This window comes from Miscanthus floridulus, chromosome 12, assembly GCF_019320115.1.
Source record: "Miscanthus floridulus cultivar M001 chromosome 12, ASM1932011v1, whole genome shotgun sequence".
Lineage (NCBI taxonomy): Eukaryota > Viridiplantae > Streptophyta > Magnoliopsida > Poales > Poaceae > Miscanthus > Miscanthus floridulus.
This window is the reverse complement of record NC_089591.1, coordinates 67,315,350-67,343,017: the sequence shown is the minus strand read 5'-3', so window position 1 is coordinate 67,343,017 and position 27,668 is coordinate 67,315,350. Positions and strand designations below refer to the sequence as shown.

At 50.2% G+C, this 27,668-nt stretch overlaps 4 protein-coding genes across 4 annotated transcripts; 3 read left to right on the top strand and 1 right to left on the bottom strand.

Moving 5' to 3' along the window:
* Positions 1 to 291: 291 nt before the first annotated feature.
* LOC136496039 (uncharacterized) lies at positions 292 to 1,094 on the bottom strand. Its single transcript, XM_066491782.1, has 2 exons — positions 636 to 1,094; positions 292 to 351 (listed from the first exon to the last, which is right to left on the bottom strand). The coding sequence occupies exons 1-2, from the start codon at positions 1,092 to 1,094 to the stop codon at positions 292 to 294; spliced, it is 519 nt and encodes a 172-aa protein (XP_066347879.1).
* Positions 1,095 to 1,411: 317 nt separating this feature from the next.
* Positions 1,412 to 3,442, top strand: LOC136496038 (calcium-transporting ATPase 5, plasma membrane-type-like). Its single transcript, XM_066491781.1, has 9 exons — positions 1,412 to 1,757; positions 2,023 to 2,093; positions 2,165 to 2,248; positions 2,336 to 2,413; positions 2,495 to 2,566; positions 2,947 to 3,030; positions 3,104 to 3,186; positions 3,269 to 3,368; positions 3,416 to 3,442. The coding sequence occupies exons 1-9, from the start codon at positions 1,412 to 1,414 to the stop codon at positions 3,440 to 3,442; spliced, it is 945 nt and encodes a 314-aa protein (XP_066347878.1).
* A 5,688-nt stretch (positions 3,443 to 9,130) lies between these two features.
* LOC136496037 (uncharacterized) lies at positions 9,131 to 9,433 on the top strand. The gene has a single exon (XM_066491780.1). The coding sequence runs from the start codon at positions 9,131 to 9,133 to the stop codon at positions 9,431 to 9,433; it is 303 nt and encodes a 100-aa protein (XP_066347877.1).
* A 13,050-nt stretch (positions 9,434 to 22,483) lies between these two features.
* LOC136498200 (RING-H2 finger protein ATL56-like) lies at positions 22,484 to 26,263 on the top strand. The gene is made up of 3 exons (XM_066494154.1): positions 22,484 to 23,156; positions 24,956 to 25,073; positions 25,883 to 26,263. The coding sequence occupies exons 1-3, from the start codon at positions 22,538 to 22,540 to the stop codon at positions 25,914 to 25,916; spliced, it is 771 nt and encodes a 256-aa protein (XP_066350251.1). The 5' UTR covers positions 22,484 to 22,537; the 3' UTR covers positions 25,917 to 26,263.
* Positions 26,264 to 27,668: the final 1,405 nt, after the last annotated feature.

The window sequence follows — 27,668 nt, the reverse complement described above, 5'->3', positions numbered from 1 at the left end:
CGTCAGCAGGTGCGCGCCCTGCTCTGCCCCCAGCTGCCCGGCGACGGCCTTGGCAGAGACCTCCACTTGTTCGGCCCGGGACCTGAAGGTGTCCCGCTCGTCGGCCACCCAGGTCAACTCCTCCTCCAGCTCCTTGATCCGTGTCGCCAAAGGGATGACCTGCTCCCGAGCCGTGGTCGCCTCGGCCTTCATATCAGCACAGCAAAGGCGGAGGTCCTCCACCTCTGCGCTCCACGCCGACAGAAGCTCATTAGCATTGGCGAGTAGGTCCTTCTGCTATCGAAGCTGGTCCTAGACGTCCCTCTCCCGCCGGAGGAACATCGACTTCCCAAGGGACCGGGCCTCAAGCTCCTGGATAGGCAGAACAAACATCAAGCACTACGAGAAAACTCGGGAAAAAGATGACACAACACAAGGAAAGAAAGCGTGCACCTGGGCAACGCCGGGCAGATCGTCAGCCACGACGGACAGCGCTGTCCGCAGCGACCGCTCCGCTAGTTGGCGAAATTGCTCGAAGGAGCCCCAGCGCCCCCCTCGGCCGCGTCCTCAAGGGCGAACAGAGGCTCCCCCTCAGGGTCGTCCTGGCTTTGCCACAAGACACGCGGGTGATCCCACCCGCGGGGCTCGGGTTGTACCCGGACGAGGGCCGAGCTTCCCTCGCCAGAGGTCGGAGCCGGTTGCTCCGTGGTGCTGGCTGCCTCGGCGTCCGCCACCTCCTTCCCCCGGGAAGTATCGTCGGAGGAGATTGAATGAACCTCCACCTCCCGGACGCTCTCCTGCGACGGCGGCGGGTCTTGGACCGGGGGCGGTACTGAAGCTTGCCCCACCTCCATCTCCGCATCTTGGGCCACCGGCTCCGCCGCGCCCAAGCCGGCCTCCGCCGCCTCGGCCTCGGTGGTCCTGGGAGCTCCAGCCTCTGCCACCTCGGCCTCGGTGGTCCTGGGAGCCCCGGCGTCCGCCACCTCGACCTCGGAGGTCCTAAGGGCCTCGGCCTCGCCCTCGGTGGCCTCAGCGATCGAAGGTGCCTCGGCTTCACCTGGCTCGAGGGCCTCGGCCTCGTGGGGCGTAGGCGCCTCCTCCCCTGCTTGCTTCATGGCCGCCTCGGTAGCCTATACTTGGGCGACCGGCTCCTTCGGGTCGGCCCTGGCCGATGCCGTGCCACGCTGTATGGCGGCCTGCGCCTCCACCACCCATTGGGCGGTGGAGCTGGTGCTCACCTTGAGCACCTTACGTGACGCCAGGGCGGACGCTTCTGGCTGAAGACAAAACACTCACAAGGTCAGCGTACGGCCAAAGAATGAGTGCAAGATGCTGCAAACTCCACTGACAAAACACTTACCTCGAACGGGGACACAATAGCTTCCGCACTGCGTCCCTCGTCCTCTGCAACGGTGATGGCGGCGGTGGTGGCATGGCCCCCGTGTCCGCTGGTGCCAGCCGGCCCTCACTGGACTCCGACGCCCCCTCGACCCTCTGCAGAGGCTGTTGGGTCGCCCCCGCCGTCGGCCGTTCCGCCTTCGCCATCGAGCCCATCGGGCTAACGGCGCGCTTCCCCAACGCCCGTGCATCGGGCGTGTCGGCCTCGGCCCCAGGGCGGGCGATCGCCAGCCCTGAGGCGTCCTCTCCTCCTCCTCCTGGAGATGTCGGGCCGTTCGCCGACGCCCTGGGCGCCGTCCCCCTGACGTCAGAGAGATGGTCCAGAGGACCCCGCCCCGCCTCGCTCTCGTCGTCATCGCTCGAAGAATCCGTTAACGACGGTGACGGAGACGGCTCCACCGGGAGACCGTCGTGCCTCTGTTGCCGGCGATGTTTCTCCAGCTCGTCACGCTCGAGGCTCTTCCTCTTGCGCCTTGCCTCCTCGGCGTCCTTCCGCTCCTTATACACCTCGGTATGCGCCCTGTTCGCCGCCCACCGCTCTGCGTCCTTGGGAACGGGCGGCGGGGAGGCTCGCACATCCCTTTTATGGTTTGTGTACAGTTGTTCAAAATCTAGTGGCTATTGTTTTTCCATGTTAATTTTCAGCTATCAGCGACTACAAGCAATCACTGCAATTCCAAAATCTGAATGAAGAAAAACAGAACATTCGTTTGGAGGTGAGGATTAGAGGCGCATCTATTGCTATCGGTTTCTTTGTTGATCCCAAATAACGTTACGAATCATTCAGGTTGTTAGAGGTGGAAGGCGAATCACGGTATCAATATATGATTTGGTTGTTGGAGATGTTGTCCCACTCAAAATTGGTGACCAGGTAGAGAAGGCCACTGAGGATGAGCCTCATTTTCGAGTCATGTGTGTACTTTCAATTTCTAAGGATACCCTATAATTTCTTTGCCAGGTCCCCGCAGATGGTATACTTGTCAGTGGCCACTCCCTTTCCATAGATGAATCAAGCATGACGGGAGAAAGTAAAATTGTAAGTTACTCCAATATGCAGCCTTGGAAGTAATACGCGTTACATCTGACCCTAACTTGGCCACATGGGGGTTATTTGAAGGTACATAAAGATCAGAAGTCACCATTTCTAATGTCAGGTTGCAAAGTTGCCGATGGCTATGGCACAATGCTGGTAAGTTTCTGTATCCACATACTCCCCAGCCACAATTACTTTCTGGACAGGAATCCAGTCAAACGTCTGAAATTTCGACTTCCAGTTTTAAGATTTAGATTATGACATGAAAATTGTATGTTTAGATCTGTCTTGAAAATACTTTAATAATCTTATGGATTATTCGATTTCATAGATGTGTAGAAGAAAATAGTGGATAAAGGTACATGAAAATAGTAGACTACTTGTTGCCCAAGTTTGTGCTAAAGCTTTAGTGTTGTTACTTCCCAGTATCAAACTTACTTTCATATGATATAATGCCTATTACCTCTTTAATCACTAGTAGTGATTGGAACAGTGTAGAGCATTTATCAACTGAACCCTACTGTTGTAATGTCCAGGTAACTGCTGTTGGAATCAACACTGAATGGGGATTGCTAATGGCAAGCATATCTGAAGATTCGGGTGAAGCGACACCACTTCAGGTTTGATTTTGTTGTTGCTGCCAGCTTTTGTGCAAGTTTATTGACTTTACGTGCCTTTGTTGTTCTGGTGCAGGTTCGTTTGAATGGTGTCTCTACTTTCATTGGAATGGTTGGACTTTCTGTTGCCCTTGCAGTTCTGGTTGTACTGTTGGCCAGGTAAAATTGCCTTTATATTTTAGTGTGCTAATTGTCTACCTTGTTTATCTACATCAATCTGTATCACCCTGTTTTCTTGTAGGTACTTCACTGGGCATACTTATAATCCTGACGGATCTGTGCAATATGTGAAAGGGAAGATGGGTGTAGGCCAGACGATACGTAGAATATTCACAGTGGCTGTAGGTATTCTGTTCTCTGTTTATGCATACTGCTTTAGTGTTTACAGTTTTTGTCTCACCATCTTGAGGTGTAAATAGGTCACACTGACGTAAGCATGGTTTGCATGTTACTTTCTGCTAGCGCTGTCGTCACCTGCCACTCAACATGCTTTATTTTTGTCAGGCTTGCTTTCTCAAAGCGCAAAATGATGAAGGACAAGCCTCTTTTCCTACTCTTTCCTCCCACGCGCGATCTTCCTGCTCACGCAGCAGCCCACCGCGCGCGTCTTTCTCACGCCCGTCCACCCTCATTGGCTGTTCTACTCCCTCTCTCCTCTCCGATGGCTTCTTCCTCCTCCTCGGCCACCAGTGCCGGCACCCTGCCCGCGACAGGCACTTCAACCGTGCCTGCCATGGGCACCGGTGCTGCTGCCCAGATTGTGGCTCACAACTACGCCACAGTTAATGTCAAGTCCCACATCCCATTCACGCTGGACCTGCAATCCAACTACTCTAAGTGGACGTTCTTCTTCAAGTCGCTGTGCGGCAAGTTCGGCCTTCGCTCGCACATCGATGGCTCTGCTCCCCCTCGTCCTGATGATCCTCAGTGGGATGCCACGGAGTGCTGCGTCCGGGGCTAGATCTCCGGCTCCGTCCTCGACCTCGCCATGGACGGTGCCGATCCCACCGCCCGTGATCTGTGGGTGTCCATTGAAGGGATCTTTCGCGCCAACCGGGAGCCACGCGCCATCGTCCTCACTGCGTCCTCGACGGCATTGCTACAGCAGATCATTGGGCGCCTCCACTCTGAGTTTGCCATGACTGACCTGGGTGCACTCCATCACTTTCTCGACATCTCCGTCACTCGCTCCGCCGACGGGTTGTTCTTATCACAGCGACAGTACGTCGTTGAGCTCCTTCAACGTGACGACACCTGTTGACACTCATGCCAAGCTTTCTGCCACCGTTGGTGCCCCTGTTGCTGATCCGTTCGTGTATCGGAGCCTTGCCGATGCACTGCAGTACCTCACGCTGACCCGTCTTGACTTGGCATACGACGTCCAACAGGTGTGCCTCTTCATGCATGATCCCCGCGAGCCGCATCTCTCGATGATCAAGTGGATTCTACGCTACCTGAAGGCACTCTCTCCTCCAGCCTCCACATTGGTGTTGGCCCTGTTTAGTCACTAGTCGCCTATTCCGATGCCGACTGGGCTGGCTGCCCCGACTCTCGGCGCTCCATCTCCGGCTATTGTGTCTACCTCGGCGACAATCTGATTTCTTGGTCCTCCAAGCGTCAGACCACGGTCTCCCGCTCCAGTGCCAAAGCAGAGTACCGTGTTGTTGCTCATGTGGTGGCCGAGTGTTGCTAGCTGCGCCAGCTCCTGCAGGAGCTCCATGTTCCTATTTGTCGGGTACCATAAAAAGGGTCCCCTGAGCGAAAACCGAAAAAATCGCTTAGACTCTATCAAAATCAAAGCCAAGAGACAAATATTGGCTAACCCCCGGCCTTGTCCGAGTCTACCGGCTCTCCGCCTCGCCCGAGGCCTCGCACGAAAGGCCTCGGACGGTCTACCAATTCTCCGCTTCGCTCGAGGTCTCGCATGAGAGGCCTCAGACGGCCCACCGACTTTCCGCCTCGCCCGAGGCCTCGCACGAAAGGCCTCGGACGGTCTACCGATTCTTCGCTTCGCTCGAGGCCTCGCATGAGAGGCCTCGGACAGTCCACCGACTCTCCGCCTCGCTCGAGGCCTCGCACGAAAGGCCTCGGACAGGGAACCGATTCTCCGTCTCACTCGAGGCCTCGCACGTAAGGCCTCGGACGTGGAACCGATTCTCCGTCTCGCTCGAGGCCTCGCACGTAAGGCCTCGGACGTGGTATCAACTCTCCATCTCGCTCGAGGCCGGCTGGGCAACAGCCTCATCGCCTTCGCCTCGACCGATTTCCCTGACAAAACGTCACGTCCAACTGACGCGACCAATCACTCCCGCGATGTCAGCCCGACGACGGCTCGACACAACGGAGTGGCCGACAAGACGGGAAGTCGCATCAACACCAGGCCATCTAGGACGGGACGGGGCCAGGGTTACCGACCGCTGTGCTCGGCACTGTGCCCACGACTGACGCCCGCACCGCACTGTGCTACCTAAACCCCTGCTTCAGGAACAACGCGACGTGGGGAGTCAAGTCCGGGTCACTGTAGCCTCGGAATCAGCGTACATGACCAACTGCTCCCTCCAAGCTTCGGCAATCCACTTTAGGGTCTCGGCAGCCTCGGGATTCGCGCCCGCCGAGCCCCCACGATGGCTTGGCCTCGGCACCAACTGAGCCTTGGCTCTTCACACTGTCAACGCACAGCAACCAGCACGTCATCCGCCATGCCCTGCGTCAAGCTATCACTGGAGCTCCCATATCGCACAGGATCAGGTGTGACCGGCGCATCGCTCCAGCACATCAAGGATAGGACCACTTCGTCAACCATGCCGCCACAGTGATAGGCTATAGGGCTCGGACATGCTGCCTTTGTTCACACGACGTTACGTAGCAACCCCATGTATCACCCCTATCCCCCCTTCAACTATAAAAGGGAGGGACTGGAGCCGTTTCTAGGGACGAATAGATGAACAAGCACGAACATAGACAGACAGACTCACTCGCTTGCACAAGCAACACTCTATAACACCCATGCTTCCTTGTTGCCTGAGATCAACATCTCAAGCAATTCACATCGCTCCACACAGAGACCTGGGACTAGCTCCCTCTCTCACCCTGCTTGTAAACCCCTACTACGAGCACCTCGGTGCAAGGAATACAAGATCGATCTCTTAGACTGGACATAGGGCACCTATTGCCCGAACCAGTATAAACCTTGTGTCTCTTTTCATCACCATCCGGGATTAGGAACACGCAATACAAATTTACTAGTTGGTTGAGGGCTCACCGGTCCAAAACACCGACAGTTGGCGCACCAGGTAGGGGTGCTACTGCGTGTCATCATTGTCATCCCGACAAGTTCTAGATAGCAGACCCCGTGCGACCACTGCGTCTTGGCACGATAATCTAGTTTGGGAGCCTAGAGTTCATGTCTCTAGGACATGAGTACGATATGGTACTCCTCTCACCTAGAGCCCCACCGACCATCGACGACATCACGCCCCGGCAGCCTAGGCGCTGGCGGCGCCTAGGCCGCCGCTCTCATCATGCTCGCCAGGCACGGCACGGGCGGGACCACCCTAACCCCGCTCAAGCTCAGGGCGCCGCGCCGCGCTCCGCCAGTATCCCCTGCCCCGCCACCTCCTGAGGGGTCGACTCTGGTGGAGCAAAGCTCGGCGATGGCACCATCCCCGTACCCCTTCGGGCTAAGGAATGCCACCGCCACCTATGCTTCTGCCTACGCTTCCACTCACGCAGAACCCTTAGGGCACCACCAACGCTTCGCCCTCGACCTCGACGCCATGACCTCGACCCACACCCACGCTGACTCCTTGGAGGAGGATGAGGCATGGGCCAGAGTGGACTTCTTCGGACTCCACGACCCTGAAGCCATGTGCCACTTCCTGGCCGTGAGCGACTACTGCTTCGGCTACTCTGACTCCGATGATGAAGGCACTTACGACCCCACTCGTGAGTGCTTCCACATCGAGCTCGAGATGCCAAGCGCAGGTAATGAGGACAAAGGGGCAGGTTCTCGCTCCCCGCCCCCCGAGGGGGCGGGCGGTGCCGCACGACCACGCATCGAGCCTCGAGCAGCATGGAACGAGAACCTTGCCCCCGAGCAACTTCAACGCCTAGACCTGGAGCAGCTCCATGAGCTTCAGGCCAAGGTTGAACAAGACCGACTCCTTCTGCAGCAGCTCCGAGACACTCTCGAGCAAGAGCAGCAGGGTCGTGGTGATGGCAGAGCAGCCCGGAGGAGGGCTCGCGACATCAACCGCCGCATCAACAACGACGAAGGGGACAATCAACCCCCTATCTTCAATTGCGCTAGCTAGAACATCGCGGCAGCGGCAATGCTACTCCAGACGATGCCCGAGCCCTCTACCACAGAGGGACGACGGGCTCATGGCGAGCATCGGGACCTCCTTGAGACTACCGTGGTGCAGCAGGCCGAAAGTTCTGCCTCTCGATGGCGTAGAGGCGCCTCAGAACTTCCCATGGCATCGCCTCAGCGGGATAGGGAGGCCTCGGTTCACCCCGAGCCCGCTCGGGCACCAATGGCCAATAGGGTCCCCTCGGTGCACAACCGCCTTGGCAACCGACACGAGGCGTAGGGTGACCACGATGTGGTCAGCAGGCGACGGCGCCATGACAACGAGGGGCCTGCCCGAGGCTACCATCCGCACTAAGGTGGCCGCTATGATAGTGGGGAGGACCGCAGTCCTTCTCCTGAGCCGCCTAGCCCTTGAGTCTTTAGCAGAGCTATCCACGCTGCTCATTTCTCGGCCCAGTTTCGGCAACCGGCCAACCTCACAAAGTACAGTGGTGAGACCAACCCCGAACTTTGGCTGGCCGATTACCACCTGGCTTGTCAGCTAGGCGGCATGGATGATGACCTGCTCATCATCCGCAACCTCCCATTGTTCCTATCAGACCCGGTGCGAGCCTGGCTCGAACACCTCCCTCTCTCACAGATCCACGACTGACGTGACTTGATAAGGGTCTTCGTCGAGACCTTTCAAGACACATACGTGCGCCTTGGGAACTCCTGGAACCTCAAGAGTTGTCGCCAGGGGGCGGATGAGTCTCTCCGAGACTTCATCCGATGCTTCTCCAAGAAATGCACCGAGTTGCCAAGCGTCGATGACTTGGAAATTGTCCAGGCTTTCCTCTTCGGCACCACCTGTCGAGACCTGGTCTAAGAGTTAGGCCGAAACGTGCCGACCTCGGCGGCCGCGCTCCTCGACATTGCCACCAACTTTGCCTTGGGCGAAGAGGCCATTGGAGCTATCTTCCCTGACAACGACGCCAAGGGGAAGCAGAGGGACGAGGCCCCCGAGGCCTCGGCTCCCCTCCTCTCCAAGAAAAAGAAGAAGGGTCACCAGAGGAAGCAAGAAGTCCTAGAGGCCGGTCTGGTCACGGCCGTAGAACGCAAAAATCCCCGAGGCCCCAGAGGCCTCGGGCTCTTCGACGATATGCTTAGGAAAGCCTGCTCTTACCACCAGGGCCCGGTGAAGCACACCCTCGAGGAGTGCACCATGCTCCAGCGTTATTACACCAAGCTCAGGCTCCCTGATGATGACGCCAAGAAGAGGGGCACTGGCGATAGGGACGATGGGTTCCCCGAGGTGCACAACGCCTTCATGATCTTCGGTGGGCCTTCAGCGTGCCTCACGACACGCCAGTGGAAGAGGGAGCACCGAGAGGTCCTCTCGGTGAAGGTGGCCGCTCCTCGTACCTCAATTGGTCTCGGGAGGCGATCACCTTTGATCGGGATGACCACCCCGATTATGTCCCTAACCCCGGGCAGTACCCACTTGTCATCGACCCCATCATCGACAACACCTGGCTCACCAAGGTGTTGATGGACGGAGGCAGCGGCCTCAACATCCTCTACACCAACACCCTGGAGCTCCTAGAGCTTGACTAGTCATAGCTCCGGGGTGATGCCACGCCTTTCCACGGCATTGTGCTAGGGAAACGCACGCGACCCCTCGAGCGCATCGACTTGCCCATTTGCTTTGGTACTCCCTCCAACTACCGCAAGGAGGTCCTCACCTTCGACGTGGTTGGGTTCAAGGGGACGTACCATGCCATCCTGAGGCATCCGTGCTATGCCAAGTTCATGGCGGTCCCCAACTACACCTACCTCAAGCTCAAGATGACGGGTCCCAACGGCGTTATCACGGTCGAGTCCACATATGATCATGCATACGATTGCGATGTCGAATACATCGAGTACGCCGAGGCTCTCATGGAAGCCGAGACCCTCATTGTCAACCTTGATCGGCTTGGTGACGAGGCGCCTGACTCCAAGCGTCGTGCTAGGACTTTCGAGCCCACGGAAACCGTCAAGCTCGTCCCGGTCGACCCCACCGGCTCCAATGACCGGGCGCTGAGGATCAGCGCCACCCTCAATAGCAAATAGGAAGTCATGCTCATCGACTTTCTCCATGTGAATGCTGATATGTTCGTGTGGAGTCCCTCGGACATGCCGGGCATACCGAGGGAGGTCGCCGAGCATGCCTTGGACATCTAGGCCAGCTCCAGACCGGTGAAGCAGCGCCTTCACCGATTCGACGAGGAAAAGCGTAGGGCCATCAGCGAGGAGGTGCATAAGCTTTTGGCGGCTAGGTTCATCAAGGAAGTATCCCATCCGGAGTGGTTAGCTAATCATGTATTAGTTAAGAAGAAAAATGGGAAATGGAGAATATGTATAGACTACACCGGTCTAAATAAGGCATGTCCAAAAGTCCCTTTCCCATTACCTCGAATCGACCAAATCATTGACTCCACTGCGGGATGCGAAACCCTATCCTTCCTCGATGCTTATTCTGGTTATCATCAAATCAAGATGAAAGAATCTGACCAGCTCGTGACTTCTTTCATCACACCATTCGGCATGTACTGCAATGTGACTATGCCGTTTGGCCTCAGAAACATAGGGGCCATATACCAGTGGTGCATGACCCAAGTCTTTGGCGAACACATTGGGCGGACCGTTGTGGCCTACGTGGACGACATCGTGGTCAAGTCTAGGAAGGCCAGCAATCTCATCGATGACCTAGAAATAGCCTTCAAATGCCTCAGATAGAAGGGCATCAAGCTCAACCCTGAGAAGTGTGTCTTCGAGGTCCTCCGAGGCATGCTCTTGGGGTTCATAGTCTCAAAACACGGCATCGAGGCCAACCCAGAGAAAGTCTCGGCCGTGACCAACATGGGACCAATCTGAGACCTCAAGGGTGTACAGAGGATTATGGGATGCCTTGCGGCCCTAAGCTGCTTCATCTCGCGCCTTGGCGAAAAAGGCTTGCCTCTGTACCACCTCTTGAGGAAATCGGAACGCTTTTCTTAGACCCCTAAAGCCAAAGAAGCCCTCGCCAAGCTCAAGGCATTACTCACCAATCCTCCCGTCCTAGTACCGCCGGCCAAGGGCGAGGCCCTCTTACTCTACGTCGCCGCAACAACCCAGGTGGTTAGCGCGGCCGTAGTGGTTGAGAGGTAGGAAGAGGGGCATGCCCTACCCATCCAATGACCTATTTACTTCATCAGCGAAGTGCTCTCCGAGACTAGGACATGCTACCCCTACATCCAGAAACTGATCTACACCGTAGTCTTGGCTCGACGCAAGCTATGTCACTACTTTGAGTCCCACCCGGTGACCGTGGTGTCATCTTTCCCCCTAGGGGAGATAATCCATAACCGAGAGGCCTCGGGTAGGATAGCCAAGTGGGCTGTCGAACTCATGGGGGAAGCCTTGTCTTTTGCGCCTCGAAAGGCAATCAAATCTTAGGTCTTGGCCAATTTCGTGGCCGAGTGGACCAACACCCAACTGCCACCTGCTCAAGTCCAAGTGGAATGCTGGACCATGTACTTCGATGGGTCCCTAATGAAGACTAGGGCAGGCATGGGTCTGCTCTTCATCTCACCCCTTGGAGTGCACATGCACTACATGATTCGGCTCCACTTCACCACCTCCAACAACACGGCTGAGTATGAAGCCCTCGTCAACGGCTTGCAGATCGCCATCGAACTTGGAGTACGGCATCTCAACGTACGGGGCGATTCGTAGCTCGTTGTCGATCAAGTGATGAAGGAGTCAAACTGCCATGACCCCAAAATGGAGGTGTACTGCAAACTGGTATGTCGCCTTGAGGACAAGTTCGACGGTCTCGAGCTTAACCACGTTGCGCGTAAATTCAACGAGGCCGCAGATGAACTAGCAAAGATGGCGTCGGCACGGGCCCCAGTCCCCCCAAACGTCTTCGCCAGAGAGCTCCACAAGCCTTCCATTGACTATGCCTCGGCAGTGGAAGAGGGCCCACTGGTCATGCCCACCACAGGGCTCGAGGCCCCCTCTATCGCCGAGACTCCTTCGACTGAGCCCGAGGTCATGGAAGTCAACACGGAGCCTCCTGAGGCCAACCAGGGCACAGACTGGCGAGGCCTGTTCCTTGATTGCCTCGTCCGAGGAGAGCTTCCCACAGACAGGACCGAAGCCTGATGGCTTGCTTGGTGAACCAAGACTTATGTCCTCAACAACGGTGAGTTGTACAGGCAAAGCCCATCTAGCGTCCTCCAACGATGCATCACCACCGAGGCAGGTCGAGCCCTACTTTGGGACTTGCACGCGGGAGCCTGCGGGCACCATGCAGTGCCTCGAACGCTCGTCGGAAATGCTTTCTGCCAAGGGTTCTACTGGCCAACGGCTGTTGCTGACGCCACCAAGCTTGTACGCTCCTGCGAGGGATGCCAGTACTACGTATGGCAGACGCATCTTCTAGCCCAAGCCCTCCAAACCATCCCTATCACATGGTTGTTCGCTGTGTGGGGGCTCGACATGGTTGGGCCTCTATAGAAGGCCCCCAGGGGCTACACCCATCTGCTGGTAGCAATCGATAAGTTTTCCAAGTGGATCGAGGCTTGCCCAATCAATCGAATCAAGTCCGAGCAAGCGGTGCTGTTCTTCACTGATATCATCCATAGGTTCGGGGTTCCAAACACCATCATCACTGACAATGAGATGCAGTTCACCAGCCACAAATTCCTGATGTTCTGCGATGACCACCACATCCGTATGGCCTAGTCGGCCGTAGGACATCCTAGGACAAACGACCAAGTAGAGCGTGCCAACGGCATGATCCTACAAGGCCTTAAGCCAAGAATATACAACCGGTTGAAGAAAATTGGCAAGAAATGGCTTGCCAAACTCCCATCGGTCACCTGGAGCCTAAGGAACACCTTGAGCTGAGCCATGGGGTTTACACTGTTCTTCCTGGTCTATGGAGCTGAGGCCATCCTCCCCACTGACTTAGAGTACGGTTCCCCGAGGCTACAGGCCTACAACAAATAAAGCAACCGCACTGCCCGTGAGGATGCCCTCGACCAACTGGAGGAAGCCCGAGACATTGCACTACTACATTCAGCCAAGTACCAGCAAGCCCTATGATGCTATCAAGCCCGACACATTCGAAGTCGAGACCTAAAGGTGGGTGACCTGGTGCTGAGCCTAAGGCAGAGCAACAAGGGCTGCCACAAGCTGACCCCGCCATGGGAAGGGTCGTACATCATCGCCCAAGTGCTGAAGCCCAGGACCTACAAGCTAGCCAACGAGAAGGGTGAAATCCTCACCAACGCTTGGAACATAGAACAGCTACGTCGCTTTTACCCTTAAATTTCCAAGCATTGTATACATTGTTTCTCGAAATACAATAAAGAAGCGTTCTTTAATTGTTCTAATTTTTGAGAAACCCCCCCAAGCCCATTGTGGGCCTCAGCGTTACGATAACACCATAAGGGAGACTTGGCTCTGCCCCTGTAGAACTGAGCCTCCCTCGGGGGCTAGAAGGGGGGACTCCCCCCTAAGTCCCACACACCATTTTTATTCGTTTTTCAAAAAAAAATTCTATGCCAAACTCTCTAGCGCGCTCTGACAAATCAATTGTAAAAGACCCAAGGACCGAAAGTCTGTCTCAGGGCCAAAAGGCCTGAGTCGCAAGACGGCCTACGCCTCAGGGCTACGGCACTCCCTCACCACCTTTTGCCCGAGGGGCAGCTTAGGCTCCGAGGACGTTTTTACAAGAGATATGTTCAGAAACAAGACAGAGGGCAGAGGCTCAAAAATACCGTAAAAATGATTAGAAAACGTAGACGCATAAGTACTTTAAAAAAAGGCCTCGACGGCCACAAACGTCACGACAATAATCTTAATTTATTTACATGGCCCCTTTGGCCCAGGTCAAGGTTCAGGGTTTCCTGCATCGGCGGATGGTGTGGGAGGAACCACCTCCTCTTCGAATAGCTTGGCCAGCGCTGTGCCGAGGCCCTCAGCCGCCTCCATCAGCTTCACAACCTCCTCATCGGCCTCCTTATCATCCTCATCCAGGATGTAGCCGTCGCTGACAGCCTCGAGGTCGACACCGATGTAGTGCGAAGAGACGACGATCAGGGCACGCTCGACGCCCATGTGCAGCGCCCCTCGGAGTCGCTCGCGCACTTGGCCGCTCAACGCGGTCAAGCGGTTCTTAAGGGAGCTGCCCGACTTGACCCCCTCAACCTCCAGGGCCTCGCAGATGGTACGGGCGGCGCTCTGTAGCATGTCGTGCTCCCCGATCTTGGCCTCGAGCACCGCCTGCACTGCGACAGAGGCCTCGGCTGCTTGGGAAACCTCCTTCTCCAACCCTACGCCAAAACAAGCAGGATGGGGTTAAGCGCAAAAGAAAATAAGCCAAACAGGGGCGATGCCCTACAGGACTCACCCTCGGCTTTCTCTTTCTAGCGCTGGGCCTTGACCTGGGAGGCCTCGGCTTTCTCCTTCCAGCTTTGGACCTCGATCCAAGAAGCCTCGGCCACTCTAGAAGCCTCTATCTCCAGCCCTGCATCACACCAGGAAGTTAGGGGGTCGAACATAAGAAAAACAGGTAAAACGAGGGGAACAGGACTCACCCTGAGCCTTTCCCTTCTAGACCAGAGCCTCGATCCATTACGCCTCAACCACCTTGAGGGCCTCTGCCAGGGCGCCTTTCATTAGTAGGTGCACACCCTGCTCCGCCCCTAGCTACCCAGCAAGGGCCTTGGCAGAGGCCATCGCTTCTTCAGCCTGGGACCTGAAGGTGTCCTGATCACCGGCCGCCCGGGTCAGCTCCTCCTCCAACTCCTTGATCTGCGCCGCCAAAGGGGCGGCCTATTCCCAAGCCGTGGCCGCCTCGACCTTCATATTAGCACAGTGAAGGCGGAGGAGGCGAGTGCCTTTGTTTTGTGACAGCACCAGTGCCATAAGTGTAGCCAAAAACCCAGTCCTTCACTCAAAGACAAAGCACATAGAAGTTCGCTTTCACTTCTTGCGTGACCACTATGAGAAAGGTGATATCGATCTGCACCACATTGATACCCAAAACCAGCTGCAGATATCTTCACCAAACCACTTGACCAAGCCCAGTTTCGCTTGCGAGGGGAGCTTGGAGTTTGTTTCCCTTTTTAGAGGAGGGAACTTTGGTTGTTGTATTCTAGTTTTGCTTTTCTTTGTAGTTTAGCCTTTGTTTTTGTTTTTATATCATACTTGCATATCATATCATCATGTATCATATTGCATCCTGAGCTTCATCCTTATAGTAGCTAGATTGACACTATGCTCTTGTTGGGGATGTTATGGATATACATGATGTGCTTTTGGCTTAGGCTCCTCTTGATCAATTGATGCATGTTATGAGCTAAGCTTGTTTTCCAAACTGTGAACTTGATTAAAACTTGTTGAAACATGAAATGTGTTCACCACTACTTGTGGCACTAGCATGTGTAGAATGTGTCGAGATCTTTTTCTTGCTTCATATATGCTTAGTTGCTACGGCTCATACTTGAGTTACACACTTGCTTGAGAAACTTGAATTTGTGCTAAAACTTGAAAATCAAACTAAGTGATTTGAAAAGATCGGGATGGGTCTGTACTATCCTATGTCAGAGTATCGAGACAGCTCCAAATTGCACATTGGTGAACTTGAGCTCTGTAATGGATACCGAGATCATTGTCTTAAGCTTCTGATTGCCTTTGGCATAGGCTTGACATGGTCGCTAAGTCAGGTTTTGATGGCACAGATAACCTCCCGCACACACTTGTCTGACAAACTTTGGTAATAAGCTGCATAACTCGATAAATTTCAATTGGTGTCTAAAATTTGATCAAACCACAAGTTTGTCTCATGACATGATGTGTGAACTTTGTTTGGGGTAGTTCACTTTGCATACATGTGTAGCACAAGGTCGATCTCCTGTTATTTTTGCTATGTGCTCCTTTGGTGTGTGAACCCTCTTTTAAAATTACTCAAACTTGATCAAAATTGCTTAAATACCATATTTCGTCTCATTTGGTCACTTTGAGCATTGCTAGCACTGTATGTGTTGCTATATATACATGACAGCATCAACTAGAGCCTCTTTTCAATCTACTTACTATAATCTTGAAGCTTCTGCATTCCTGCATTTCTGCATTCATAGCATGATTTGAGGGAGAGATGCAATCTTTGGGGCTCTAGCTTGATAAGTGCATGTGGTCAACAAGGGGGAGAAGTTTTCCACACTCACCAATGACACAAGGGGAGAAAATATTCAAGAAAAGGGGGAAGAAACTTCCAATTTCACCTAAAGTAGAGAGATATGCATTCATTTGAGAGAGATCGTTCAGGGGGAGTTGCATTGAGGTGTTTTGCTAGATGTGTTGAGCCTTTGCCTCTTCTGGAGGGTCTAGCAGTTTTTCGGTTTTTCGAGCTTTGCTAGTGGTGTTGAGCCATTGCCTCTTCTTGAGGGCTAGCTTTGTTTTACTTGGTTGCGTCAAGCCGTTGCCCCATGTCTTTGGGGACCAAGTTTTGCTCATTTTCAAATGACCCGGTTCTTGGCTTTTCTTTGGCTTTTGGTCATTTGGGTGAGTTCTCTCTTTTCTCTTCTTCTTCATTTTCTTTTGCTCAAACTGTTCGTGTATTGGTGTTGACAATGCACTCATCAAGGGGAGATTGCGAACACAAGGTTGATAAGTACCCTTGTGTGTTCGTTTTGTGATGAGTGATTGTCAATATGATCCACGAAGTAGGTTGAGTGGTGACTAACCCTACCATGGTGAAAGCTATATGTGCGACATGTCTTTTGGCTTGTGTTGTGCAGGTGTGGAGCTCGGATGCGGTGGTCGACGGCGAGGTGAAGGTTAAGGAGGCGTGCCATGCCGACAGACCGGGAGCGGTGAAGGACGGACGTGAGGCTTGGACCGAGGGACCCAGAGGCCGGGTGACTAGCCGTGGTGGCTGACACTTGGGACATCGACAAGTGCAAGAAGACATGGAGTGACGGTGTTGACCGGGTCAAGACGGCGGACGCATGAGTCGAGCGAGGCTCAGGAGGACTTGGCGGGCCGACCGGTCGAGGACGGTGGTGACATGCGTCGGATGGCGGGGGACGCGTATGGAGTACGCTACTCGTGGACGGTTTGATGGTTTGGGCCTCAAAACCATCGGATGAACGGTTTACGGGTTTGGGCCTCAAAACCCGGGCGGAGGTTCCGAGGAGGGACGGACGGCACGTGGCGGCATCGAGGAGTTCGCGTCGAGGCGAAGCTACCGATGAGAAGGCGCGGTGGCCGTCGGATCAAGATTACACCGGGTTGGACAACAACGCCCTTGGGCTTAGCGGTTCAACTCATTTGTATCCAGGGGCAAAACTGGGAATGTGTAATAGCCCTGTTAAATAGGATGAGGGAGCCCCCATCTCCCTCACCTCCTCCAGTTTTCATTTTCTCCTTTAGGGTTTCTTCCTCTAGTTTGCTTCCATGTATGAGAGAGGTCCACAACTCAAATTGTGACTTGGTTTTGAAGGAATCGGTGGCCGTAACCACCGTATGCCCACCAGGATTCATGATTTAGTTGTGTTCTTGATGTGATTTTGGTGTTCTTCACGAGCTCCTTTTGTCCCTTCTTGTTTCCCCTCTCGTTTCTTCGTTTTGGGATGGTTTTGGTTCGTTCTTGTTGCCTTGGATCGATCAATGACATGAGTAGAAGCTTTCCACCGAAGGAAATCCACTAATTCCTCACGAGATCACAGATCCGAGCAATTTAAGTTCTTGACCTATTTTTTGGGGGATTCTTCAATTCCTTCGATTCACGGAGTTAGAGTTTGTTTCGGGCCATGGTCCTTTAGAGGTTGCCTTTCTACTCGCTCGTGAACCCTTGTGCAAAGTTTCAAGTCATTTGAAGTTGATTTGATCAAGTTATGGCTTGATTTGATTTTTTCCGAGAAACTGCTTGTTCATACCGGACGCGTCCGATATGATCTAGGACGTGTCCGATACTCACTTTGGAGTTTTGAGCTGAAATTTGGTGAAGACCTTCCCTTGGTGTCTAAAGAGCTATGGTTAAAATTTCATGATTTTTGGACACCATTTGACGGGGTTTTGGATTTTTCTCTTTTGGTCAGCTTGCTGCTGAAAATACCGGACGTGTCCGATATCATACCGGACGTGTCCGAAAATACCGGACGTGTCCGATATTTGCAGGAGCAGTGCTGTTTTCTTTTGGGAGTTTGCTCGTTTGGGCTTCGATCTGTGTTCTGTTTGCTCTGTGGTGACCCGCTCTGTTCTGAGGGAGCATCCACCCTTCTCTAGGGTCGTGGTCATCAAGTCTTTCGTGTATGCTTTTTGGGGATTGATGTTGGGACAGTGGTCGAAGATTTCGAAAGAAATTTGAGGCTCCCATTCACTCCCCCCTCTGATCGCCGTTTCCGGTCCTTCAGATATAGAATATTATAGATAACTCTAGCTAATTTTAGTATAGAACGTGTATAAGCAATTGCTTTGCCGCATAATATATTTCAAATGGTAAAGCAGGGAGCTGCACATCAAAAAGAAGCGCCCAAACATTGCACACATACTCGAAGCTTTGAATATTTCGGGAGAAAAAAACATTTTCCATGAAAGTGGTTATCCTATTTTGTCTTTTACCTTGACCAAAAGAAGACACAGTTACCGAGGTCATTGCAACTTTTGGAAGCACAATGCACGCCGCCTCTTGCCTCGCCTCTTTGTCTTTGGCAATCAAAATCAGGTGGCGAATTCCTGCTTCTAGGAGCTCTGTACGTACTAGGCGAGACCGGATCGAAGTCGCCGGGTACGTAAGCTTCAGCTTGTTATTAGTGGCTCCGACAACAGCATAACGACTCGCGTCGACGTGCACGGCAGCGAGCCAGACGGCATCTTGACCTGCCCATGCGTTGACGCACCAAATCGAGGAAAACGTACACTGCCCGCCGTCTCCCACACAACACGTTCGACGCCGGAGCACGGGAACACACGGAAAGCAGTGAAGCAGAAATGCTTGCCGGTGCTCGGACGGCGAGTTTTTTGGAACCATCGCTCGTTGCCGAGGACCAGACGTACCTGGGGATGGCTGGACCCGGACTTTTGCATGGGTCGCGCGCTTCCAGTGCCCCCGTGAATTACGCATGTGTGTGGACTGTGGACCAAACAGAAACAGGTAGGGGAGAAAAGGAGCTGCCGCTGCCAACACACTAACGCACACGATCAAAATTAGAAGGCCAACTGGAAGCGAGAAGGGAATTTTTCTCTCTCTCGAAAGATTCACCGGCTTTGGTTAATATTAAGGAGAAGGTAGCATACAACAGTTGGTTACATGCGCGACAGGCGCTCCCTACCGTAGTCTAGGCTGCGTAGGTTTGGGTTTTACAAAGATTGATTACTCACTACAAAGTTGAACTACTATTAGGGGTTTAAGGGTTGCCCCTCATACTAAGGACCAGCAGTAGCCAGTGTCCTTAATTGCTGATCTTCTACAGTCCCTGAGGATGAACACGTTCCTTTGCTTCCATTTCTGAAAAAAGCACGACCAGATCCGCATCCATGTGTGGCCGCACCGGTTATCCTGGCCGTCCATTTCAGTACCCGGTCCCACTATAGGACTGTGTAGATTGTCTTCATGCTTCACGGTTTCTGCTGAGGAGTGGATCAGCTGGCAGGGGTATTTCTTGTAGTGAAATGTTTTCTCTCTCAAATAATTGGATGTCTTTCTCATATATGTGCTCTGTTTTCACTTGTTCGTCATTCTACCTGCGCTCTTCACTTTCCCTCGCTCTCTGGTCTGCTGCTCCAGTTCACTTGGCTCACTTGCTCGCACTCAGTTGCGATTCCATCCTCAGTGGACTCTATTTTAGTGGAAGGGAATTGCCCCAATCCTCTCTGCAATGGCTACGCTCCTATGCGCCTCCCCCACTTCAGCTTTTGCATACAGGTTGGTAGGCGAAGTGTTCTCCTTTTGAATCCCAGCTGAGACGACAACAGTAACTTTAACTTTTCGCATGCCCACGGTGTCCGATGGTCCTCATGTACATTTCCAACTTTACCCTTCCTCGTTGAATAGTACCCGGCTGAAAAGCTACGCATGAATCCGGAAGCCAGGGACATTTCGACTGCTAGGATAGGGCGTGCGGCCACACACACGGAAACGAAAAATCCACTCTCATACCACTTTCTTCTGCCCGTCTCTGTCTTTCTTTCGCCTCCTGTCTTCCTACACTGATGTGATTTTATTCTTTCCTCTTTCCTAGCGTGAGTCAGAAAAATGAAATCTTTCCAAAAAAAAAAAAGTGCTTAATCACCACTCATGATGCATGCAGAGACGAAATGCACGGGGTACTGTGGATCATTCGAAATAATGTTTTGTGATTGACAAATACCAGTTAATCGAAAATGTTTCTGTATGTCTCGTTTATGGAGGCGCGTCGTTACAATAGAGTAGAAACAAAAGGAAATGGTGATCCATACTTGCTGCGACAATTAATTTTTAATCAAGAGCTATATATGCAGTTCTTCGCTTGTCATGGATGTTTTTTTTTTTTTGGCTAGGATCATGGCTGTCAGTCTGCCACTTAATTTTTAGAATTGACAATAATGTTCCTTTTGTGGCACCTTTTGATTGCCCAAGTGGTTACGATTGTCATAGCATGGTCCATACTTTGGTGTGGACCGATACTTCAAGAAGTTGAAGTCAAACTCGTTTTCCATTTATTAAAACAAAGCTAGCTTCTCTTTGCATTTCCTGTTTGATGCCATGGAAATCTTTGCCCCCTGTCACTTTTGGCTCATAGGACGTTCATGCGTATCAGTGTTGCACGTTTCAATGAAGTGTTTGCGACCGAGTTACCATTGACATAAGTGACGAAACTTTTGGAGACTGCTCGCGGCTGCGATATGTCTTGTGGTATCAGGACGATTTGCCGGTAGTTCTCGGTAATGAAACTGGAAACGTAGACTGCAGATACCGAACGAAAATGAAGGGGCGGTGCCGGCCGGGCTGTCGGCGTCGGCACAAGAGACCATCACGTCGGCAGAGTGTGCAGTTAACGTCGCGCTGGACTTTCAGTGCTCTGGCAGCAGGTAGTAAAAGCGTGATTTCCGGTGAAGAAAATTGACTATGACCGGAAAGGCACAAGATAGAGGGAAGTGTAGATCCTGAAACGATTCTGTAACGTCTCCCCTTGCACTGGTTCGGTGGCTTCTGACATTGCAAGCGCTGTTACCTACTTGCCATTGGACGCATAATAGACCTGATTTCACTTTGTGAAACTGCCGTATACATGGCGTAAAGCTGCTCTCCACGTGACCACGTTGCAAAAGACGCGCATGGTAGCAAGCATGACCGAAATCAAGAGTACTCTCTTTTTTTGGAAGCAGCGACAGGGCCACAGCCCACAGGGTTGGGCGAGCCGAGCACAAAGAAAGTATGGGCCTAGTGCTAGCTGCCTAGCTCTCAGCAAGCGCAGTATCAGTATGAGACGGCCGGAAGCCCATTTACAAAGAAGAAACGGGGCCACATCTGATATCTGATACATAGAGAGGCCTAACGGAGACATCTCGGCCCTGCCCAGCGACTGCAAACCGTGTTTTTGGGCAGGCTCCGCGTTTCCGGGCTCGTTCTCCCTGAAAGTGTGGACCGGTGCCTTCTAGCCTGCTAGGCTGCTTAGACAGACCGAGGCATCGATCCCAACTACAGCCCAAGTCCAAACTCCCGAGCAAAAAGTCTATTTTATATTTTTATACCACCTATATAAACTATCGTCGTAGTTTGAATTTTTCTCTTCAAACTCTACAACAAGACATCTTACTCTCAACTCCATTTAAATTACCTTCTTGTCTTGTTTTTAGAGAAGTTTTGTCCTTTTCTTGTTAAAAACCCTGGTAAATAATTGATAATGTTTTTAAACCACAAAAAATGTCTCCAACTTTCTAAATTTTTGAAAAAAAATCATGAAGCACATTGGGATATTAATAATACAAATAAAATATTTAGAGCTCATGAAAATGTATATAAAGCTTGAGAATTTAGATTTAGCTCTAGAAAAATGAGAAAAATATTAAAAAAATCTAGAATATTTTTCCAAAACATTCTAAAAGTGTATAAACATGTTTTAAAACTTCGCATTGCAAAACATGAATACATTTATGTTATGCATTCATGCTAGTTGTGTCTTATGTTTTTGTTGCGGAAATTTTTTAAAATATGTTTATACATCAGGTAGAATGTTCTGGAAATTTCATAGATTTTTAGGATATTTTTCTATTTTCTTAGAGATAAATCTAACTTATGGAATCTTCTAAATGTATTAGCTCTAGATATTTTCTTTGGATTGGACATATCCAAATATATCTCTAGACTCTAGGGAAAAAAATTGGAATTTTTAAAGCTTAGAGACATTTTCTGCGGTTTAATAGCTTTATCAAGTATTTACCATATTTTTTAACTAAAAGAAGATAAAATTGTCTTTAAAATCTTTTTGAAAATAGAGTAGGGAGATAATATATTTAGGCCTCGTTCGGTTATCTAGGATTAATTCCCAGCCGAACCCTTTCCTTCACTAATTTATACTACTTTATACTACAGAAGTACTTCGAGGCGCGGAACGGCCCATTCCGAAAGAACCAAACGGGGCCTTAAACGGTTTTAAGAGTTTATTAGGCAGTAATATATCTAATTTTACAGTTTGAGAGAAAAATTAGGCTATGATGATGTTTTAAGGAGGTATAAAATGGACTTTTTTCCAACTCCCAACTTCTCCAACTTGTGACCAACACGTTTTTAGGTCATCAAGTTCCATAATGCGCTGATGTTCCATTTGTGGTCCAGATGCTGCGACGACTACACGCTAATAAGGCCTCGTTCGCTTCGCTGAAAAAACAAGCTGAAACATTGTTTCGGCTGATTTGTTATGAGAGAAAAATACTGTTTCGGCTGAAAAGAAAAGCCGAAAAGTACGGATTAGACAAGCGAATATGGCTAAAGCTACGGCTCGAAAAATACCACCACGCCAAGTGCTTGGCCACAGGCCCGCAACGTGCGATTGCTGCTTCCTCTCAAGTATCGATCCATCTGATCTGATAGGCAACTCGCAACCTCCGCAATTGAAGTCTCGATCCATCGCACGCACCAAACAGGCTTCATAATCACAGTTTATAAAGAAGCGCCTGTTGCGAGCAAGAAATCCACGCATGCAGCGGCAGTGCAGCACCACGCGGCTGCACGCTCGATCAGGCGTCGGTGATACGCTACCGCCTACCGCCATGTTGCCGATGAGCAACCCCACCAGCTTCGATCACAGCTACGAGCTCCCTCTGCGGCGAAACCTCCTACTTCTGCTCGACGTCCTCGGCCTCATCCGCTTCATCGCCGGGGTGCTCCTGGACCGCCTCGGCGTCGCGTCGTGGCTGGGCGAGGTGGATCTGCCAGGACAGCCTTGGGGCGGAGAGCATACCAGCGATGCCACTTTGGAACGCTTCCTGGAGGCGAGGTTGTGGGAGACCGGGACGCGGTCGCTCACGGCAACGCGGTACAGGCGGCGGCGGGTTGCGCAGCCAGCGGACGACAAGATGGCCGCAGAAGGCGACGCCGAGGACGCGGCGGCCGTTTGCGCGATTTGCTTGGCGGGGCTGGAGTCTGGAGATCTCGAGACGGTCGTGGAGCTGTGCAGCTGCTCGCACGCGTTCCACGCCGCGTGCATCGATGCTTGGGTCGGCAGTGGCGACGATGCGGCAACCTGCCCGCTGTGCCGCGCGCGCATGTGGGACGACGACGGGCAGAGTTTGTCCCGCGCTCGCCCCGGTGACCGAGGTCTCTGTCTCTGTCCCTTAATTTCACCGTGATATGATAGATAGATATAAACACACACCAGTGTGCATGTATTCGTGCCGATCGATCGTTTCCCTTGCACTACCAGAGCTGTGGTGGCAGTCTTGGTGCAACTAAAATGGTGTGTGTTTGGTAGTGATCTGGATTCCCATAGAAACGTTTCGTATTCAGATTCTCTTAACAAACGTTTTAGGTGATGAATCACAACGACTTTATAAAACCATTTGTCTGCTAAATTGGATTCTAATTCAACAAAAAAATATTTTTAAATAGAAATCATATAAATGAAAATATGCTTCAAAATTTTTTGAAACTTTTTGTAGGTGAAGAACAATTTAAATACAACTCTTTTAAAGTTATTCCGCTTTTTAGGGTCAAAAAGGGTAACTGGAGCTAGAAACTGAATCGGCTGAAACCAGGGCTGAGCCATTTCACGTGTGTCAAAAGGAGAATCGTTTCTCTCGGATTCTGGAACGAAATTCGTTTGGCAATGATTCTTGCGTTGCAAATAAGAATCGGAACTGTTTCACCTTACCAAACGACCCCTCAGATCCATGCTATTTTCGAAAACGTGTGGAACTCCGATGAAATCACATTGAGATTAGCCTACTACATTTTGCTTCTTGCAAGACCCACAATCGCACTGGTTGAAGCCAATCTGCATCACTCTGTTCGCTTGATTGTTTTTGTGACTTATAAGCCGGCTGATGCTGTTTTATGGTGAGAGAAAAATAGTGTATCATGACTGATATGATCAAACGAACAGGTTATATATCGCTTATTCTATTGTTGTCCATCCTAGCTCCCACGGGATGGGACTTCAATGGTCTCTTCCAATCCTAGCAACGTTGATGGTTGTTTTATGCTAAACACCATACAATACGTGCAACTGCCAGTGTACCACGCATGGTATGACTCGGCTCCCGCACCGTTCTCATTTCGGGAGACTTGAGCGGCGCGACTAACAGATTGCCAGGCTCCTTCCTCCTGGTCCTGTGCCTTCGCCTCGATCGGAGTAGGATATCAGGGACGTGTTTGGATGGCTACACGCAGCCAGCCTGCACGAGCGGATCTGTATAAACTTTGAAAGAAACATTGTTTGGATGGATGGTTCCACTGTTGTTGCTTGCATCTACACATGCATTTGCATCCCCAGATCCTGCCTCCGCTCATGCGCTCAAGTTTCACTGGCGAGCCAAGCTCCGTGGATGCCAGCTCATCTCTAGTTAATTACTCCAGTTTATACTAGTGCTCCTATTAGCTAGACATGGTGCACGTTTGACTCCTATAACATGGGTACCACAAAGTATATATGGTGTCAAAACGTGCACCATTATTAGTATCTTTCATTTTAGCCCTTGTTTAGTTGAGGGGAAAGTTGGAATTTGGCTACTGTAGCACTTTCGTTTTTATTTGGCAATTAGTGTTCAATCATGGACTAATTAGGCTCAAAACGTTCGTCTCGCAATTTCCCACCAAACTGTGTAATTAGTTTTTTTCATCTACATTTAATGCTTCATGCATGTATCGCAAGATTCGATGTGACAGATACTGTAGCACTTTTTTGGAACTTTTTTTTGCAACTAAACACGGGCTTAATTGGTCAGCGAACCATATATTAATTGAATTGAAGTAGGACCACCGGCCTGGGCATACCATACCATATACTACTATGTTCGCTTGTCTTATAATCCGTATTTTTTGACTTATCTTTTTAGTCGGAAGAGTATTTTTCTATCATAATAAATCAATCGGAACAATATTTTGGTTTGTTTTTTCAGCGAAGCGAACGGATATATGGACGTACACGGTTAGTTGGTTATCCATCGTCAACAACGCCGGTGCACCTGCACACTCGAGCTGCTCGGTGCGACGGCTACCAGACTCGGAAAGAGACCGGTAACCTGACAAAATCTTTGCGTTTTGTGCCTGCAACAAAAGGACGTGTTTTGGAATAAAAAAAAAGGACGTGTTTTGCTTCATATACACTTATGCATATCAGAAACTGACATACAAATTGCATGACATTCATGGTAGTTCGTGGATTTATTTGTTGGTTAAAGTTCATTACTCAACCTTCAACTTGATGGTCGATTTTGAACCCTGAACTATGAAATCGGGTCACGGGCATCCTTCAACTGTAGAACAAGACAAATTTAGTCCTTTAGCTTGTTTCAAAGATGATTTTCTATTTTCTAAAAAACAATAATAAAAACCTAATATAATCTCTAAAATATAAATAATTTATTTGAAATATAAAAAAAACTAATAACTTTTTTCTAAAATGCTAGCTTTGTTTTTCATATCTTTCTACATAATCATAGTCCTAGATACTATTGGTTGATCTGCAGGAAAATAATAATGAGAATGACATCGAGCAATAAAACAATAGAATAGAAATAAAGAAGTTCCAAATAACTCTAAATAAATCACAAGTAGACAGATAACAATTTAAAAAATATACTAGTTTCGTATTTTCCTAATTAAAATAAATTAGTTATAATTTTTTAGAGATTAAACTATGTTCTTAATATTTTTTAGAAAATAGAAATTGCTTTTGAAACCAGTTAGAGAACCAAAAGGTTTTGACAATAGAAGAACGTCCGATCACCCGTTTCATAGTTCAAGCTTGAAATTAAAATGCCATATATGTGAGTTGAAGGTTGAGAAAAGGATTTTATCCTTATTTTTGGATGCTATATAAGCAGCTTTGGACGCGGGGTGTTACATGCCCTCTCCTAGTTGCTGTTGTCTCCCCGCCACGTCGCATAGCCGCCGTCGCCGCCGGACCATCGCCGATGCCACTGCCTCTAGTGAACTCCACACGCCGATGAGTCTTTATTCTCGCAAGCAGCAAGGAGATGTTGCGGTGAAAGCGCATGTTGCAAGCATATGTTTCAAGTATTTCAGATGTTTCAGAGAAATATTGCAAGTGTTCCATATTGATGTTGCAAAAATAAATCCGGATGTTGCTTATATTGCAATGGCTATACACGTATGTTGTAAGCCTCTGTTCCAAATGTTTCATCTGTTTTTCCGACATATGTTACAAGTGTTTTATCTGGATGTTGCATATGTTTATACATATGTTGCAAGTGTTTTATCTAGATGTTACATATATTTGCAAATGGCTTTCAAGTGTTTTGCAAATGTTTCAGACGTATTTACAAGTGTTTCAGCTGTTTTCGGACGTATATTGCAAGTATTTCATCTTGATGTTGTAAAAGTGGATTTGATGTTGTACATATTGCAATGGGACCCACCTACCGTAGCCGCCTAATGCAGCTCCATGGGCGCTATGCATGTGCATGGGAAGCGGAGGGAAGGAGCGCGGCGGAGCGGTGGGCGCGGGAAGCGGAGGGGATGGCGACAGGGGCTCGGGCGGTCCCCACGTCCCCACGTGAGGTGGGCAGCAGCCAGCAGGCGCGGGCGTGGGCGGTCCCTGCCTATGCGTGCAGGAGACGTGCAGCAGGCGTGGGCGTCCGAACACGGGACGTCCGGGCACTAGCCTCGAAGTTTTCTCTGCTATGTAGAATAATTTTAAGAGAATTATTTCCTTGGCCTAAAAAAGGTTTGCCTTACTTTCTTCCCCTTTTTTTGAACTTGCCTATTTGGTTAGAAAACTATTTTTAGTTCCTTGTATTCCATTAGTTTTGAGGCTTAACGGTGTTAAGTCAAGGGTGAAATGATGATTTTGCCCCTAGGTGAAAAAATGAATCAATGCAGAGTTCAATTTACCTGTGTTTAACTTTGGAAAATATTTTCCATGCTGAAAAATACATAAAATAAGGAGTATATTATTTTTAAATATGGAATAAATATGACAACCTTAAACCATGCAAAATATTTCTTAAAATGAAACACAGACAAGCAGAACTTTGCATTTATTTACTTTTTATCTAGGAGCAAAATCGTCATTTATCCCCGTTAAGTCCCAAAACTAACGGAAAGGCCATATAAGGAACTAAGATAGCTTTTCTGGCTAAATAAGTAAGTTCAAAAATAAAAGGGCCAAGAAAGTCAGCCGAACTTTTTTTAGGCCAAGAAAATAATTCTCTCAAGAATTTTCAGTACTATCCATCAATGTGACAGCGATTATATTCAATTTCATTTTTGCTAATAATCACATGCAGGTATAGCTCGATGTCTATAGTGGATTCCTACTTGCTAGCTAGTCTCGCAAGATGTTGTATTGTTGTTAACTTTAGCGCTAATTAAACAACGGACACTATACCATATCTGTTGCAATGGTAAGCTTTCTTCTTCGCAAAAAAAAAAAAAAAAAAAAAAAAAAAAAAAAAAAAGCTTCCTTTTGCCTTCACCGATCCACCAAATATTAGAGTTTATGGAGTCATAGAAAAATCAATATATATCATAATGTATTTGGCTTTTTGTTTTTTTTCCTAGGCGACAGCCTTGCAGTCGGACGTGGATCAGACGTGATTCATCTTTAACCCTTTTTTTTTAATGAAAGAAGAATTATATTAAATTATA

Coding starts and splice junctions, on each gene's coding strand:
- LOC136496039 (XM_066491782.1), bottom strand. CDS start 1,094: ATGAAGCAAGCAGGGGAGGAGGCGCCTACGCCCCACGAGGCCGAGGCC. Junction 352..635: donor GAAGCTCGGCCCTCGTCCGG/GTACAACCCGAG, acceptor CTGCCTATCCAG/GAGCTTGAGGCCCGGTCCCT.
- LOC136496038 (XM_066491781.1), top strand. CDS start 1,412: ATGGCCCCCGTGTCCGCTGGTGCCAGCCGGCCCTCACTGGACTCCGAC. Junction 2,567..2,946: donor ATGGCTATGGCACAATGCTG/GTAAGTTTCTGT, acceptor TGTAATGTCCAG/GTAACTGCTGTTGGAATCAA. Junction 3,187..3,268: donor CTGGTTGTACTGTTGGCCAG/GTAAAATTGCCT, acceptor GTTTTCTTGTAG/GTACTTCACTGGGCATACTT.
- LOC136496037 (XM_066491780.1), top strand. CDS start 9,131: ATGGCGGTCCCCAACTACACCTACCTCAAGCTCAAGATGACGGGTCCC.
- LOC136498200 (XM_066494154.1), top strand. CDS start 22,538: ATGCAGCGGCAGTGCAGCACCACGCGGCTGCACGCTCGATCAGGCGTC. Junction 23,157..24,955: donor CGCTCGCCCCGGTGACCGAG/GTCTCTGTCTCT, acceptor TTGTTTTTTCAG/CGAAGCGAACGGATATATGG. Junction 25,074..25,882: donor CCAGACTCGGAAAGAGACCG/GTAACCTGACAA, acceptor CTATATAAGCAG/CTTTGGACGCGGGGTGTTAC.